The sequence below is a fragment of the Piliocolobus tephrosceles genome, chromosome 1 (genome assembly GCF_002776525.5).
Source record: "Piliocolobus tephrosceles isolate RC106 chromosome 1, ASM277652v3, whole genome shotgun sequence".
NCBI lineage: Eukaryota > Metazoa > Chordata > Mammalia > Primates > Cercopithecidae > Piliocolobus > Piliocolobus tephrosceles.
The window spans coordinates 1,697,147-1,716,351 of NC_045434.1; the positions used below are offsets into that span (position 1 = coordinate 1,697,147).

At 43.2% G+C, this 19,205-nt stretch overlaps 1 protein-coding gene across 1 annotated transcript in view; it reads left to right on the forward strand.

The window, feature by feature from the left end:
- The window catches only part of LOC111545199 (kinesin-like protein KIF28P), an 81,060-nt gene that overhangs the window by 1,398 nt on the left and 60,457 nt on the right, over positions 1-19,205 (forward strand). Inside the window, 2 exon segments of the mRNA XM_023216129.3 lie at positions 7,338-7,529; positions 16,872-17,075. Of these exon segments, the coding sequence (XP_023071897.2) occupies positions 7,338-7,529; positions 16,872-17,075 (396 nt within the window).

Below are 19,205 nucleotides of genomic sequence, written 5' to 3' on the forward strand. Positions count from 1 at the left end.
CCCCAGTGGACTCCTGAAACCACAGGTAGAACCTAACCCTATATATACCCTACATTTTTTTCGTGTACATACATACCTATGATAGTGTATGAATTAGTCCCAGACTCTTGTACTTTGGGGCCATGATAAAGTAACAGGGGCATAAGCACTGCAGTGCCACCACACTCATCTGGTAACCAAGAGGGTTACTAAGCGACTCTACGTGGATACGCTAGACAAGGATGATTCACGTCCAGGCAGGACAGTGGAATGGCATGAGATTTTCACACACTTCTTAGACTGGTGGCACAATTTAAAACATACAAGGTATTTCTGGAATTTTCCATTTCATATTTTCAGATTCTGGTTGCTGGTAACAAACCACAGAAAGTGAAACTGCAGACAAGGGGGGACTACTGTAGACAAGAGATCATCCTGCCTAGACAACTGCAATACCTCCTACGTGAACTTGCCACCCCCGATCCATTCTTTACCTAGCAGTAAGAGAAAAATACTAGTATCATGGAGCTCTCTGCTCAAAACCTTTCAGTTTATTGAAAATAAAGTTTTACAGTTTACGAGGCCTAGATGACCTGGACATGGCCTAATTTTCTAACTCCATATCTAATGCTTATGTTCATTGTGGGATCAGAGAACCTACTTTATGGCACTTTCATTATAAGAAGCAATATATTGCTGGGTACAGTGGCTCACCTGTAATCCCAGCACTTTGGGAGGCCGAGTTTAAGACCAGCCTGGCCAACATGGTGAAACCCCGTCTCTACCAAAAATACAAAAATTAGCCGGGTATGGTCACGCACACTTGTAGTCCCAGCTACTTGGGAGGCTGAGACACGAGCATTGCTTTAATCCGGGAGGCAGAGGCTGCAGTGAACCAAGATCACACCACTGCACTCCAGCCTGGGCGACAGAGTGCGACTCTGTTTCAAAAAAAGAAAAAGGCAATATATTCTCAGTATATTCTCTGGGCCTCAGTTTATCTGTAAAATGGGCTCTTGACACTTCCCAAGATTGCTATCGTAAGTAACAGGAAATACGTATATCACAGAGCACAGTGCCTGACAACTTTTTCAGCTGCTACGTTTTTCACCATCATCTCTTAACTTGGAGGTAATACAATTCGAAGTATACAATTCAATGGTTTTAAATATGTTCAGATATGTGCAGCCATCACCACAGTCAATCTCAGAACATTTCCTCACCTAAGAATTTCTGTACCTTTTGGTTATCCTATTTCCCGTCCCTAAGCAACCACTAATGCCCCCTGCAGATCTCCCTTCCTGGGTGTTTCCTATGAGTGGAATCATATACAGTCTTTTGTGACTGACTTTCACACAGCGTGATTTCAAGGTCCACCCATGTTGCAACCTATATCAAAATGTCATTCTCTATGGCTGGTGCATATTCAGGATTCTATTTTGTGGATACACACGGTTTTGTTCATCAGCAGGACACTTCAGTTGGTTCTGCCTTTTGCCTATTAATGACTGGTACACACATTTGTGTGGGCATGCTTTCATTTCTGTTGGTTCTATACCTAAGCATTGCATTGCAGAGTCATACGGTAACTATGTTTAATCATTTGAGATTTTCCCAGATTGTCCTCTAAAGCAGCTGCACCAACTTACATTCCCAACAGCAGTACACAAGGGCTCCAAACTGTTCACATCCCTGCCAGCAACTGTTACCCGACTTTCCAATTACAGTCATCCTAGCTGAGGCGAAGTGGCATGTCGTGGCTATGATTTCCATTTCTCTAGTGACTAATGAAATCAAGCATGTTTTTAGGGGTATTTATTTGTATATCTTCCTGGAGAAGTATCAATTCAGATTCTTTGCTCATTTTTTAAACTGGATTGTCTTTGTTATTGAGCCGATCTTTATAGATTATGAATATGAATCCTTATCAGATACATGATTTGAAAGTTTTCCTCCCATTCCATGGATTGTATTTTTCATATTATCGGTGTTCTTTGAAGCAGAAACATTTTAAATGTTGGCAATTGTATTGCTTCGCTTTAGATGGCATATCTAAGAATGCTTTGTCCAATCCAAGGCCATGAAGATTTATTCCTGTTCTAAGGCTTTTATAGTTTTAGCTCTTACATTTATGCTTTTAATTCGAGATAATTTTGTATATAGTAAGAGTTCAATTTTTTTTTTTTTTTTTTTTTTTTTAAGAGGCAGTCTCACTCTGTCACCAGGCTGGAGGGCCGTGGTGTGATCACAGCTCACTGTTACCTCAAATCCCAGGCTCAGGCACTCCCCGTACTTCAGCCTCCAAAATAGCTAGGGCTATAGGTATGTGCCACTATGCCCAACCTTTTTTTTTTTTTTAAATAGAGATAGGGTCTCACTGTGTTGCCAGGCTGGTCTCAAACTCCTAGCCTCAAGTTATCCCCCTACCTCAACCTCCCAAAGAGTTGAGATTACAGGCATGAGCCACTGCATCCAGCCAATTTCATTCTCACATAGCTATCCAATTCTCCCAGTATCATTTCTTAAAAAGGCTCTTCTTTTCCCCATTGGATGGTTCTAGCAGCCTTGTTGAAAATCAGCTGACCATAGATGTCAGGGTTTATTTTTGGACTCAATTCTATTAATTTGTATGTCTGTCCTTGTCAGTACCACACTGCCTTCATTACTGTTGGTTGGTATTAAGTTGTGAAATCAGGGAGTGTGAATTCTACTTTTTTCTTCATTTTCAAGATTGTTTTAGCTACTATGGGACCTTTGCAATCCGTATGAATTTTAGAAGCAGCTCATCATGGCCAGGCATGGTGGCTCACACCTGTAATCCCAACATTTTGGGAGGCCAAGATGGGTGGATCGCCTGAGGTGAGGAGTTCGAGACCAGCCTGATCAACATGGTGAAACCCCATCTCTAAGAAAAATAGAAAAATTAGCCAGGCATGATGGGGGGCGCCTGTAATCCCAGCTACTCAGGAGCCTGGGGCAGGAGAATTGCCTGAACCCAGGAGGCAGAGGTTGCAGTGAGCTGAGACTGTGCCATTGCACTCTAGCCTGGGTGACAGTGAGACTCCGTCTCCAGAGGGAAAAAAAAAAATTAGCTCAGCATTTTCTACAAAGAAGTCAAGTGGGTTCTCATACGGATTGCATTGGATCTGTGAATACTGCCTTCCAAATAACCTTAAGTCTTCTGATCCATGAACATAGGATGTTTTTCCAGTCTTTGGTTTCCTAGTTTCTTTCAATAAAGTCATATAGCTGGCCAGGCGCGATGGCTTCAGCCTGTCATCCCAGCATTTTGGGAGGCCGAGGCGGGCGAATCACGAGGTCAGGAGATCGAGAGCATCCTGGCTAACATGGTGAAACTCCGTCTCTACTAAAAATACAAAAAATTAGCCGGGCGTGGTGGCGGCGCCTTTAGACCCAGCTACTCGGGAGGCTGAGGCAGGAGAATGGCGTGAACCCGGGAGGCGGAGCTGGCAGCGAGCAGAGATTGAGCCACTGCACTCCAGCCTGGGCAGCAGAGCAAGATTGTCTCACAAAAAAAAAAAAAAAAGAAAAGAAAAAAAGTCATACAGCTTTCAGAGTATGGTTTGTACTTCTTTCATTAAATATATTCCTATTCTTCTATTTTTTATTTATTTATTTTTGAGACAGTTTTTCACTTGTTACCTAGGCTAGAGTGCTGTGGCGTAATCTCAGCTCACTGCAACCTCCGCCTCCCGGGTTCAAGCGATTCTCCTGCCTCAGCCTCCTGAGTAGCTGGGACTACAGGCGCCCACCACCACGCCTGGCTAATTTTTTGTATTTTTAGTAGAGACGGAGTTTCACCATGTTAGCCAGGTTGGTCTCGATCTCCTGACCTCGTGATCTGCCTGCCTTGGCCTCCCAAAGTGTTAGGATTACAGGCATGAGCCCGCGCACCCGGCCTTATTTTTTTTATTTTTGTGGGTACCCATAAAAATTAACTCTATGGAACTGCCTTAGAGTTAAAGGGAGGCAGAGCCACACGGGGAAGTACCAGGAACAGGCAGAAGAAAGGAGAGAGCAGGACTTAGAGCGTTCGCTGTAGTTTCTGCAGGAAGGAATGGGCAAGGCAGAGGAGACAAGTTTGACAAGTTTAGGATTGGATAGTATGAATAATTTTGGTAGGCTCTGACCTGTAAGAGTGGTCTTTAGTTGTTTAGTACCTGGCCTTGGGGGTGATTTAAAGCAGGGAAAGTACTGGCTTGGTGTATAGGAGTTAGACAGAGGCGGTAGTTGGGGATGTGGGCCTTGATTGGCGTATAGGAGTTAGATAGAGGCGGTAGTTGGGGATGTGGGTTTTGATTGGCGTATAGGAGTTAGACAGAGGCGGTAGCTGGGGATGTGGGCCTTGATTGGTGTATAGGAGTTAGACAGAGGAGATAGTTGGGGATGTGGGTGTATAGGAGTTAGATAGAGGAGTTAGTTGGGGATGTGGACCTTGATTGGTCTATAGGAGTTAGATAGAGGCGGTAGTTGGGGATGTGGGCCTTGATTGGCGTATAGGAGTTAGACAGAGGAGTTAGTTGGGGATGTGGGTTTTGATTGGAGTATAGGAGTCAGACAGAGGAGGTAGTTGGGATGTGGGCCTTGATTGGCGTATAGGAGTCAGACAGAGGAGTTAGTTGGGTTGTGGGCTTTGATTGGCGTATAGGAGTCAGACAGAGGAGTTAGTTGGGGATGTGGGCCTTGATTGGTTGGGTTGCACATGAAAGGCAAGTTGTTTGCTATATCCTGGAATCTGATAGCCCTGGAGAGCTGCAGGACATCAAACCATCATGAAGTATAGATTTCCATAGGATGCCACAGTGAATAGTGCTACGTTTTCCTGAGGAGATATAAGACGTAGCGACTCACAATCATGACATAATAATGACTGGTAATGTGGGGAAGTAAATAAATGTCTCAAAGCTTCTATATATATGTATGTATTTTTTTCATACATACAGAGAAAATTTTAAATACAATTAATACAGTAATTTCCATTGTTCAACCAACTTTGAAGCCCTAGGATAAATTCAATTTGGTCATGGTATGCAATTCTTTGTATATGTTGCTGGATTTAGTTTCATAGTATTTTGTTGAGGATTTTTGCATGCATATTCATAAGAGATAATGGTTTGTAATTGTTTTTTTTTTTTTTGAGACGGAGTCTTGCTCTGTCGCCCGGGCTGGAGTGCAGTGGCCGGATCTCAGCTCACTGCAAGCTCCGCCTCCCGGGTTCCCGCCATTCTCCTGCCTCAGCCTCCCGAGTAGCTGGGACTACAGGCGCCGCCACCTCGCCCGGCTAGTTTTTTTGTTTTTGTATTTTTAGTAGAGACGGGGTTTCACCGTGTTAGCCAGGATGGTCTCGATCTCCTGACCTCGTGATCCGCCCACCTCGGCCTCCCACAGTCCTGGGATTACAGGCTGAGCCCCCGCCCGGCGGGCCCAGCTGTTAAGCTTCACTCTTTGCTGGCTGGTTATTGTTTTCAACAACGTCCTGGGGTATAAATTGCTTTACAAATGAATCCCATCAAATTCTGCTTCCTTGGAAGGGAATAGTTTCTAAAACCAGCGTTTGATCCTTTTGACCTTCCAACTATCTTATTCTCCAGCTTGTCCCTGCCAGTTAGCGGGCGGACACTTCCACTTGTCTGTGACTCTCTTCTCTGCTGTCTTTCATCCCAACCTCCACCACTCCCCAAGGCGTCCTTAGGCTTGAACGTCCCCAGTCTGTTACACATGAAGCCAGTTCCTTAGGAAGAGATGTTAGGCACCAGGGGCTGTACGGCCTAATTATCGCCTCAGGCAAAATCTCTAAGCCAGGGCTCTGGAACCGGATGTGTGAACAATGGTCAACTGCTCTTCAGATGACACGCCTGCTCTAGGAGCAGAGGACTCCGTGGAGGGGGGTCCTAGCCTGAGGTCCTCTCAGCCTGTCTCCGCTGCTGTTCAACCATCTCAGGACCCAGGGCAGAAGTTGTCAGTACTCCAGGAAGCTCAGCATGCTGCAACCAAATACAGCCTCCATTCCTCGCGTGGGAGCTGGGTGTGAAAGGGAGACCCCCAGTTAACCTGACACTTGGCCTCACGAACAGGTAGAGAGAGGCAGAATGAGAAATGCTAATATCTCGATCTTCCTGGGAAGAAAGTCCTCCAGGTGGGATCTGGAGCAGAGACAGAACCCTTTGTTACTGGCTCTAGACGTCTGGAGTGGACTCTCCGCCTTCCTGAGCTGGCAAGGGAAAGGAAAGGAATGATCTTGCTTAAAACACCACAAACTCTTTTCTTACCAAATTTTAGTACATTTTCTTGAATAGATGCTTTTTTTTTTTTTTTCTTTTTGAGACAGAATCTCACTCTGTCACCCAGGCTGGAGTGCCATGGTGCAATCTCAGCTCGCTACAGCCTCCACCTCCCAAGTTCAAGCGATTCTTATGCCACAGCCTCCTGAGTAGCTGGGATTAGAGGCGTGTGCCACCACACCCAGATAATTTTTGTATTTTTAGTAGAGATGGGTTTCACCATGTTGGCCAGTCTGGTCTCGAACTCCTGACCTCAAGTCATCCGCCTGCCTCAGCCTCCCCAAGTGCTGGGATTACAAGTGTGAGCCACACCTGGCCATGAATAGATGTTTCTTCACGTGCTGTTTGTCCTTAAGACCATTTCTAGAGGTTTTAAAAGGTATTTTTTTTCATGTTTTAATTGATAAGTTTTCACTCGTTTGACTGAGGAGTTCACCAGTTATGCAGGAAGTCAGTCTCCACTACTGTAGTTATCGTTATTAGTATAGTTGGGTGTTAGAGAGCCAGCTCTTCTCAGAAAGTTAGCATAACTAGAGACAGCCTTTCAAAAATTCCGAGGGAGTCCAGGAACAGCTGCTCATCATAACAACTGCTAGAAATAACACAGAGAAGGCCGGGCGCGGTGGCTCAAGCCTGTAATCCCAGCACTTTGGGAGGCCGAGACGGGCGGATCACGAGGTCAGGAGATCGAGACCATCCTGGCTAACACGGTGAAACCCCGTCTCTACTAAAAAATACAAAAAAACTAGCCGGGCGAGGTGGTGGGCGCCTGTAGTCCCAGCTACTCCAGAGGCTGAGGCAGGAGAATGGCTTAAACCCGGGAGGCGGAGCTTGCAGTGAGCTGAGATCCGGCCACTGCACTCCAGTCCGGGCGACAGAGCGAGACTCCACCTCAAAAAAAAAAAAAAAAAAAAAGAAATAACACAGAGAACAAACTGAGGGGAGCGTAAGTTTCTGGCTTAATTTCTTAGTAGGTATGAAGACTTGCAAAACAATGAACTTGGATAACAAAGAGAAACTGGAATGATTGACTCTGAATCTGTAATTTGACTGTAGAGAGAGAATTCTGGGAGCAAATGTGTGATTTCCATGCATTCCAGAACCACCACCACTATACAGGACCCTAAGAATCCAGAGCATGTGAAGACATTTACTTTTGACCTGGCATATTGGTCTCACGATGGATTTCAAAAGGATAAAGATGGTGTCCTTATTTCAGCTGATCCTAGTAGTAAATTTGCAGGCCAGGTAAGTTGCTTTGAAACACAGCTTCACTGTCAGTTTTTTGTTGTTTTATTTTTGATGATGTGTTCACAGTGTGAAAGTACAATAATTTTATGCAAGCATAAATATATGCTTCCATATGAGAATTTGACTTTAAATTTACTCCTTTTCTATGCTGAACATGAGGTCCAAAAATACAGCTATTGCCTAAGTAATTTTTAGATACTCAAATCAGTTCATTTGCCAACGTACTGACATACCTCGAAAACAGCATGATATGATAAGCAAAATAAGCAAACTGTATGAGGCGCTTAGCATCTGAGAACTTCTGTTTTATTGAGCATTTATCATGTGCCGTGCACTGTCCTGCCTTGAAGTTGCTCACAATTTGGTTTGGGAAGAGGCACAAACAGTGCACTCACATGTTACAGGTTCCGTGATCAGATGTATGGGATACAAGGGGGTACGAAGGGGAGGCGGTCGTTTACCTAGACAGGATATTTGATGAATGGTTTACTAAAGGCTACGATGTTTAGGCTGAGTTTTGATAGACAAGGAGAAACAGTCAGGAACAGTTTGGGGAGGAAATGAACACAGCCTCAGTGACCTGTGGGACAATCTAAAACTCTACACATCACCGGAGTCTCGGAAGAAATGGTTGGGGGGGGGGGGGGGGTGTGTGCAAGAAATACTTAAGGAATTGATGGCTGAAATTTTCCCAAATTTGATGGAAACTATAAACCCACAGGTCTAAGAAGAGCAATGAGTCCTAAGTAGAATAAACATAAGGAAAATCACAGTAAGCCCCATTTTAATTAAGTTGCTATAATCCAGTGATAAAATCTTAGAAACAAGTGAGAAAAGATGGAGGAACAACAAGAATGGCAGCAGATACACTGTCAGAACTTTGTGAGCTAGAACACAAGGGAGAGACTTAAGAGTTGAAAGCAGTTCTCAAGCTTGGGTAGGAGCAGTGGTTCATGCCTGTAATCCCAGCACTTTGAGAGGCCGAGGCGGGTAGATCATTTGAAGTCAGGAGTTCAAGACCAGCCTGGCCAACGTGGTGAAGCCCCATCTCTCCAAAGAATACAAAACAAAACTAGTTGGGCATGGTGGCACATGCCTGTCATCACAGCTACTAGGGAGGCTGAGGCAGGAGAGTTGCTTGAATCCAGGAGATGGAGGTTGCGGTGAGCCAAGATCGCACCACTGCACTCTAGCCTGGGTGACAGAATGAGACTCCACCTCAAAAAAAAAGAATATAAATTCTCAACCTAGAACACTGTGCCCAAGAAATTTTTTTTTCTAATTTTGAATCTTTCAGAAAGAGCATTGATTGTCAAAGCAAGAAAAATAAATTCTGTTGGGATTCAAAACAAATACAGAAATAAAATATGACAACACGAGAAAAAGGAGACAGGTGCCAGAAGTATATCATTTTAAGATTTTGCATTATATAGGAAGTAATATAATATTTGAAAATAAAATATTTTGAAGAAATCTATTGTAGCCCTAGAGCCCAGGGTTTGTTTATTACAAACACAGGGTGATGTTTTATTAACATCAGTTAATAAAAACATTAAAAATCCATCACTAGTAAACATACATAATATAAAAATATTTTTGTGAAAAGTAAATTTCTTTTTTTATTATTTATTTATTTTGAGATGGACTCTCACTCTGTCACCCAGGCTAGAGTGCAGAGGCACAATCTTGGCTCACTGCAACCTCTACCTCCCGGGTTCAAGCGATTCTCCTGCCTCAGCCTCCCAAGTAGCTAGAATTACAGGCGTGTGCCACCACACTCGGCTAATTTTTGTATTTTTAGTAGAGACAGGATTTCACCATGTTGGCTGGGCTGGTCTCGAGCTCCTGACCTCAAGTCATCTGCCCACCTCAGCCCCCAAAAGAGCTGGGATTACAGGCGTGAGCCACCGCACCCGATCTATTTTTATTTTTATTTAGAGATGGGTTCTTGCTCTGTTGCCGAGCCTGGTCTTGAACTTGAACTCCTAAGCTCAAATGATCCTTCTGCCTCTGCCTCCCAAAGTGCTGGGATCTTAAGTGTGAAACACCACGCCAGGCCAAAAAATAATACTCAAGCCAACACTGAAGAGAATGGCACTGTTTTCCATGTTTTGAAATCTCTGTAATGTTTGACTCCATGAAACAGCTTGATTCTCTGCCCTGCCTGGAATCTCCTCTAAAATCACGTTATAGAGCCTCTGGCAAACCCCACTGCGCACGTTACTCCACTCTACACTCATGAGAGGATGAGAATGAAAAAAGCAAACATTAGTCCGATCACAAAAGGAAGTGTCACTTTACAAACACCCTGAAAAGATCTCACAGACACTGGAATGCATTGTGAGAACTGGTGCCCTAGAGCAATCAGTACGAAATAAATAAATAAAACAAGTACAACTAACTAATGAGTCAAGTGCAGGGAAACAGACTGTAAAACATTCTGTGCCGCTCTTACCCTGCCATGTTTGGGATTTAGAAACAGAGGAGATGGGATAAGTAGAATACAAACAGCAAGATAGTAGATTTAATGCCAATAATTTATATCAATGATTAAAAAATATAAATAGTCTAAACATTACCAATTAAAAAGCAAAGATCATCAGATGAGATAGAAAAAGCAGGATCCAACTCTGTCTTCAAAATGTATGAGTGGGTGGGGGGGGTGGTTTAAGTGCTTCTGTATCACAGCATGTTTTAAAAACCTGGTTTACATATAAAAAAAGAGCATGCAAACACTAAGAAAAAAAAACTAGAGGATATATTTACATCACATTGCATCGACTTCAGAACAAGAAATATTTCATAATGAGGAAATAATTCATGAAGGCGACATAGTCAACCCGAATGGGTATGTATCTAATAACTGAGCTTTAAAGTACACAAAGCCAAAACAGAAATAGAAAAATAGACAAATCTACAACTGTATTTAGTGATTTCAACACTCTTATCTCAGTAATTGACAAACAAAACTCTGTAATATTACAGAACAACAGAATAATATCAACCTAATTGACAATTATATCATAAAACATGTCAACCACTTCCCACCCAACCACAGCACACATATTCTTTTTAAGTACACACAGAACATGCCCCATGATAGACAGTATTTCAGATCATAAAACTAGTCTCAATAAATGTAAGGGTAAGAGGACTGAAATTGGCTGGGTGTGGTGGTGTGTGCCTATAATCCTAGCACCTCGGGAGGCCAAGACAGGTGGATCACCTGAGCCCAGGAGTTGGAGACCAGCCTGGATAACATGACGAAAAACCGTCTCTGCTAAAAATACAAACAATTAGCGGGGCGTGGTGGTGCACAATGGTGGGGTGTGCACCTGTCATCCCAGCTACTTTGGAAGCTGAGGTGGGAGGATCGCTCGAGCCCGGAAATTCAAGGCTGCAGTGAGCTGTGACTGCACCACTGCACTCCAGACTGGGCAATAAGAGTGAGATCCTGTCTCAAAAAAAAAAAAAAAAAAAAGACTGAAATCATATGAAGTATGTTTTCTGACCACAGTGGAGTTAAACTAGGAAGAAAAATATTTGGGAAATTCACAGGCATTTGGAAAATAACAGACTTCTAAATAATCCATTGGTTAAAGAAAAAACCACTAGGGAAATTAGAAAACATTTTTTTTAACTGAATGAAAATCAAAACACTACTGACAAGGAAGAGGCCAGAGAAACAGTATTAGAAAAATAATAATAAAAAATAAGTTTAAAAAAATCTTTAAAAGACAAAAAAAAGTCAACTCAAGACACCTGTCAAATGTGTGGAACAAGCATGGAGTATCCAGTCAGGATAGACAAATATACACACACACAGATACACACACATATACACACACATACGTATACACACACATATACACGCACATACACACAGATACACACAGATACACAGATATACACACATATACACACATATACATACACACACATATACATATACACAAATACACACATACATATACACATATACATACACAATACATATGCACACATTCACACCTATACACACATACACATACATGTATACACACAGACACATACAAGACATACACACATATACATATACAAATTTGTACATATACATATACAAATACACACATATAAATATACATGTATACACATACACACATATATTTTCATATGTGGGATGCATCCAAATGGAGCTAAGAGGAGGTTTTCTAGCAGTCAAGCTTACATTAGAGAATAATCATCTCAAATTGGCATTGTAATCTCCCAATTAAGAATTTTAAAAGACAGCAAATTAAACATAAAACAAGCAGAAGAAGAAAAAAGATAAAGTGATAATTAATGAAATTAAAAACAGTAAAATAGAGAAAAAACACTGAAACCTAAAACTGGGTCTTGGAAAACAACAAAAAAATTGACAAGCCAAATACCAAGAGCATAAATGATCCTAGGGACATTAAAAGAATAAGGAGCCCAGGTGGGTCACAGCTGTAATCCCAGCATTTTGGGAGGCCGAGACTGGAGATTGCTTGAGGCCAGGAGCTTGAGACCAGCCTGGGCAACACAGCAAGATCCCATCTCCCTTTTTTAAAAAGAATGATTAAAAATATTATGAACAACTTAATGCCAATACATTCAACATACATTCAACAACAAATGAACACAAACTACTGAAGTTCATGCAAAGAAATAGATGACTCAAGTAGTCCTGTATCTATTAAATAAACTGAATTTGTAACGAAAAACCTCACAAAGAAACTCCAGTCCTAGATATCTTTGCTGGTGAATTCTACCAAAGAAAGAAATTTTTTAAAAATGTAGATCATAGTAAACACTTCCCATTTCATTTTATGAAGCCAGTATCACAACAAGAGCAGCCAAAGATATTACAAAAACACTACAGACCATTATCTTTCATGAACACAGACACAAAAATTATCAAAGTTTCAGCAAACACAATCAAATCATCTGTTAGGTGAGCCTTAATGTATTACTATCACTGTCAATCAAGCCCAATCACTATCAAGCAGGCGCTTTCCTAGGAATGTAGAATTGTTTTCACATTTAAAGTTCATGATATAGAATAGAATATAGGAGAAAAAATATGATCAACTGTAAAAAGAATGACAACATTTAAGCCTCAATCAAAATTCTCAACAAACTTGAAATGAGAGGCAGTTTCCTAGAAATAGAACTTGCCTGGAAAGCAGCTTCCATCATGTTTGATGGTGAAACAGGTGTTCTCAGAGGATGGCAGGCAAGCCAAGGGTGTCTGTTTCCATCACTGCTATACAGCATTCACTACAAGTTCTAGCCAGGGCAAAGACCATTGGTAGGAAATAAAAACTATGCCGATTGAAAAGAAGAAGTAGGCTGGGCAGGTGGCTCACGCCTGTTATCCCAACACTTTGGGAGGCCAAGGCAGGAGGATCACTTGAGGTCAGGAGTTCGAGACCAGCCTGGCCAACATGGTGAAACCCCAAAAAATACAAACATTACCTGGGCATGGTGGCATGCGCCTGTAATCCCAGCTACTCAGGAGGCTGAGGCAGGAGAATCGCTTGACCTGGGAAAGCAGAGTCTGCAGTGATCTGAGATCACACCACTGCACTTCAGCCTGGACAACAGAGTGAGACCCTGTCTCAAAAAAGAAAAGAAAAAGAAGGCTGGGCACGATGGCTCACGCCTGTAATCCCAGCACGTTGGGAGGCCGAGGCAGTTGGATCACCTGAGGTCAGGAGTTCAAGACCAGTCTGGCCAACATGATAAAACCTGTCTCTACTAAAAATACAAAAAAAAAAAAAAAAAATTAGCTGGGCTTGGTGGTGGGTGCCTGTAATCCCAGCTACTCAGGAGGCTGAGGCAAGAGAATCACTTGAGCCCAGGAGGCAGAGGTTGCAGTGAGCTGAGATCACGTCACCACACTCCAGCCTGGGCGACAGAGGGACACTCCATCTCAAGAAAGAAAAAGAAAAAGAAGTAAAACTCTTTGCAGATGACATCATTCTGTAAAACATCCGCTGAGGCAGAAGGATCACTTCTGAGGCCAGGAGTCCAAGACTCCAGTGGGCTATAATCGCACCTGTGGCTAGCACCTGCACTCCAGCTTGGGCCACATAGTGAGACCTGATCTCCAAAAAACAAAGTAAAAAATAAAAATCCTCAGTGCTCTACAAAACAAAAAAGCTACTACAGTTAATAAGTGTATTTAGAAAAGTCAATATACAGAAAGGAATAGTATTTCTCTAAACTACAACAGTGATGAACGATTGGAAAATGAAATTTTAAAATATGAACAATAGTGTCAAAAACATGAAATACTTTAAGGATAAATTTAGCCAAATATGTGCAAAAACTGTACATTGAACACTATAAAACATTACTGAAAGGAAGATTTAAATAAATAAGAAACCAGTATTATTCAGAAACCAAATTGATCAACAAATTCAAAGCAATCCCAATCAAAATCCCAGCAGGCATTTTTTGTAGAAATTGATACACCATTTTTTTTTTGAGACGGAGTCTGGCTCTGTCGCCCAGGCTGGAGTGCAGTGGCCGGATCTCAGCTCACTGCAAGCTCCGCCTCCCGGGTTCCCGCCATTCTCCTGCCTCAGCCTCCTGAGTAGCTGGGACTACAGGTGCCCGTCACCGCACCTGGCTAGTTTTTTTTTTTTTGGTATTTTTTTAGTAGAGAGGGGGTTTCACAGTGGTCTCGATCTCCTGACCTCGTGATCCGCCCGCCTTGGCCTCCCAAAGTGCTGGGATTACAGGTGTGAGCCACTGCGCCCGGCCTGATACACCATTTCAATAATTTACATGGAATTGTAAAAAGGACTCAGAATGGCCAAAATTATTTTGAAAGAGAATGAAGTTGGCGAATGTAAACGCATCACAAAGCTACAGTAATCTAGATAGTGTGGTATTGGTTTTTTAAATTTATTATTTATTAATTTTTGAGAGGGAGTTTCCCTCTTGTCCCCCAGGCTGGAGTGCAGTGGCATGATCTCGGCTCACTGCAACTTCAGCCTCGAGGGTTCAAGCGATTCTCCTGCCTCAGCCTCCCGAGTAGCCTGGCTAATTTTTGGATTTTTAGTAGACATGGGGTTTCCCCATGTTGGCCAGGCTGGTCTCGAGCTCCTGACCTCAGGTGATCCATCTGCCTCAGCCCCCAAAGTACTGGGTGCAGGTATGAGCCACCACACCCGGCCTGGTATTGGTTTAAAGGTAGACATATGGATCGATGGAACAGAATATACGGTGTCCAGAAATAGACCCTCATACATATCATCAACTGATTCTCTACAAAGGTGCTGTAATGGGTTGAACAGTGACCCCCCAAAATTCACGTCCATCTAGAACTTCAGAATGGGACCCTGTGTGCAAACAGGGTCTTGGCAGATGAGGCCATACAGCATTCGAGTGAGCCCTAAGTCCAATCCTCATAAGGAGGAGGAAGTGTGGACACACGGACACGGGGAACCACGTCGCAATGGACACAAACTGGAGCGAAGCAGCATCGGTCGGAGGAGCCCTGAGGACCGCCGGGAGCCACCAGAAGCCAGGGAGAGGCAAGGGAGGCTTCTCCCCTAGAGGCTACTGAGGAAGCGTGGCCTTGCCAACACCTGGAGTTTGTTTTGTTTTGTTTTTTGAGACAGAGTCTCCCTCTGTTGCTCAGGCTGGAGTGCAGTGGTGCGATCTCAGCTCACTGCAACCTCCACCTCCCGGGTCTCCTGCCTCAGAGATTCCTGCCTCAGAGATTCCTGCCTCAGAGATTCCAGGCACCCGCCACCACGCCCAGCTAACTTTGTACGTTAGCAGAGATGGGGTTTCACCATGTCGGCCAGACTGGTTTCGAACTCCTGACCTCAGGTGATCCACCACCTTGGCCTCCCAAAGTGCTGGGATTATAGGCGTGAGCCACCGCACCTGGCCCATATTACTTGTTTAAAGTTTTCAATCCATAAAAATTAAGCACACACACAAAACGTTTACCCAAAACTCCCATAGCACTGAGAAAAAACAGCAAAACTAGTTACTTTTACTTGGTAGGCAGGTGTTAGGTTTAGCACACAGCTTCCAAGGTAGAGTCAACATCTGTTATACAAATATATTTTTCTGGTAAAAGTATGGGCATAGTGTTCTGGGAAACCGCTGGTGAAACTCCACATTTTAAAGTCTAGAGCTCCCCTAACCCTTTTGGTGGAAGAATTTTTATCCCTTTCTCAAATATTACATGAACGTTGGTTATTGTCGATTGTCCTCAGGTAAATCACACTACGTTGGTGTGTGCATTTTCCCCAGAAACATGAAATTATACAAATGTATATATTGTAATAAACGGAATATCTAATGATTAGTGCTTTACCATTGCTATTAGAGAGTAGGAAAAAATACACGCTTTGAAACAGCCTCAAATAAGGGAACTATTGCAGGCTATGGCCGCAGCCCAGATGGTAAAAGGAGCCAGACCACATCCCCTCTCTTCCAGCAACTGGGGGCACAAACATTTCTTTTTGAGACGGAGTCTGGCTCTGTCGCCCAGGCTGGAGTGCAGTGGCTGGATCTCAGCTCACTGCAAGCTCTGCCTCCCGGGTTTACACCATTCTCCTGCCTCAGCCTCCGGAGTAGCTGGGACTACAGGCGCCCACTACCTCACCCGGCTAGTTTTTTGTATTTTTAGTAGAGACGGGGTTTCACCGTGTTAGCCAGGATGGTCTCGATCTGCTGACCTCATGATCCGCCCGCCTCGGCCTCCCAAAGTGCTGGGATTACAGGCTTGAGCCACCGCACCCGGCCGGGCACAAACATTTCTTTTTTAACTTAAAAAAGGGGGATGTGTGTGTGTGTGTGTGTGTGTGTGTGTGTGTGTGTGTTCCGGAACCACTGGAAAAAGTAGAAAAAGAGGAGACTTCACCAGCAGAGGACTGAAATTTGTGTGGCTATATTGTGATGTTATTGTTTGAGTTAACGAATAAAGTAGTCGAAAATGCTTTGACTGGTCTCTGTGCCTTGACATTTTTATCTAATTGCTTAAAGACCTGGCCCATGTTTTGGCAAGGCTGTAAAGTCCGCAATTTCATGGCCCACGGGCATTAGCTAGTTCAGGATGTACCCGATGTGATCCATGAACGTAAATGATCAGTGTTTTCCAAGTCGACAAATCCCTTTGTTTTCAGTTTCACTCCACCTGTTCTAAGCCAGCATCTGGGTTGTATTTCAAGCAGGTCGTGTGGTATGAATTGAGGGGGGATTTTTGAAAGCCAGGATGTTTATTGGGGTTTAGGAGGACTGAGGAAGTAAGGGAAGAGCAACCCTGCGTGCCACTGACCGTGCTGGACATGCCACCTGTCGTCTTTCCAGAGCGATGTCTTCCACGACCTTGGCAGGGGAATCCTGGACAGTGCTTGGCAAGGTTATAACGTAACCCTCCTGGCCTATGGCCAAACTGGCTCTGGGAAAAGCTATTCCATGATTGGATTTGGTGCAAACAAGGGTATTATTCCAACTGTGTGTGAAGAGCTCTTTTAAGCAATCGAGAACCAGGGGAGAAATCAAGAACACCAGGTATGTATTCTTGGGAGAAATCAAGAACACCAGGTGCGTATTCTCGAATCCCTTCTTTAAGGGATTGTATTTTTTCATTCCAAACTCCTTCCCCAAATGGAAGTTCTCAGCATCTCTCTTTTAGGATAATGTTTGTTTTTCATACCAAAATGTTTATATGATTACAAAATCATGTTGCAGCTAAATAAGATGTTGGATTTTTCTGGTTATATGGAGGCAAATCCAAGGAAAGTCACTCTGGTGTAGTAGTCTACAGTCAGACATCTTAATTGCTAACACTAACCAGGGATTATTATTGGATATTATTATTTGGTTTATAAAACAAAACCTTAGCCAACTCACGTCTATGGCTGCCTTTGCCACCCTCTTCTGCCAAGGCTGTGGCTCTATTCTAGTCTTAATCAACGTGTTTTTAGTGCTGAAGAATATTACTTTGTTTTCAAATTGTTTTTTTACACAGAGCATAGCCTTTTACTTGCTCTAGCACATGAGATCCAAGACCAAATTTTAGATTCACCGAACGGTGGTGATACTTTCAAGATGGAGTGTACCATTAACAATAATTAGCTTTAAAACATGACAGGAGAATGTCAACAAATGCCTGTAAGCATAGTTCATGGTTCTGCTTTCCTAAAATGGTAGCACCGTTTAAGCTGGTGTTACGAAAACGCAATACTGCATTATTTTTTATCTTATTTTTCTGATATTAATGGTAACATGTTCAAGTTAGAGAATTTTATATTTATAATATCACCTAACTACCGCTAACATTTCAGTACCTTTCTAATATTTACTCATTTAGATTTATATATTTTGTAGAGATGGGGTCTTGCTATGTTGCCCAGGCTGGTCTCAAACTCCTGACCTCAAGCAATCCCTCCTCCTTGTCCTCCTAAAGCTCTGGGATTACAGACATGAGCCACTGCGCCCAGCCTCTAATTTTTAATCCAAATATTTTCAAAGGAATACAAGTCTAGTTTAAAACCTCAAATAGCCAAGAGAAAGAACAAGCCCACACAAAAACTCGTACATGAATTTTCCATGGCAGCATATTTATAACAGCCACGAAGAGGAAGCAGCCGAATGCCCATCCACTGATGAACAGTTGAATAAAATGTGGTCTATCCTTACAACGGGCAATTCAGCCTTAAAAAGGAATGAAATTCTTTTTTTTTTTTTTTTTTTGAGACGGAGTCTTGCTCTGTTGCCCAGGCTGGAGTGCAGTGGCACGATCTGGGCTCACTGCAAGCTCCACCTCCCGGGTTCCCGCCATTCTCCTGCTTCAGCCTCCCAAGTAGCTGGGACTACAGGCGCCGCCACCTCGCCTGGCTGATTTTTTATATTTTTTTAGTAGAGACGGGGTTTCACCGTGTTAGCCAGGATGGTCTCGATCTCCTGACCTCGTGATCCACCCGCCTTGGCCTCCCAAAGTGCTGGGATTACAGGCTTGAGCCACCGCGCCCGGTCAAAAAGGAATGAAATTCTAACAGATGACAACGTGGACAAACCTGGGACGTGTCATTCTAAGTACAAGAAGCCAGAGACAAAAGACCACACACTGTATGATTCCATTTGAAGGAAATTTCCAGGATAAGAAAATCTAGAGATAGAAAAGAAATTGGCAGCTGCCTTGGGCTGGATGTTTTGGGGAGGGGAGGGGAGAAGGTAGAGAAAGGGGAGTAACAGTTTTCTTTTGTCAGTAAACAAAATATTCTAAATTTAGGTTGTTGACCGTTTCACAGCTCTGTGAGTATACTAAAAACCATTGCATGGAAAGCTGGTGAATTATACGGTATGTGAATTATATTTCAATTAAGCTGTCAAACCTCAAATTGTTCCGAAAGGCTTTAATGGAAAGCACCAGTCTCCCGCCCCTCCTTTCCCCTTTCCCGGTATTCTCCAGTTACTTTCTTCAATCTTTTCACTGTTTGCCCTGGTAGCCATCTCCAGATTTTAAAATAACGTTGGTTTTTCTTTTCTGCAAAACCAATTCTGGACACTTTCTACTGTCTTCTCACCGCGGCAGAAGAAAATTTAACTCGGACACACCAATGCCCCCAACAACACTGTTCCCCCCACATACTCCCCAGCCACGGTACGTTCCCCCCACATACTCCCCAGCCACGGCAC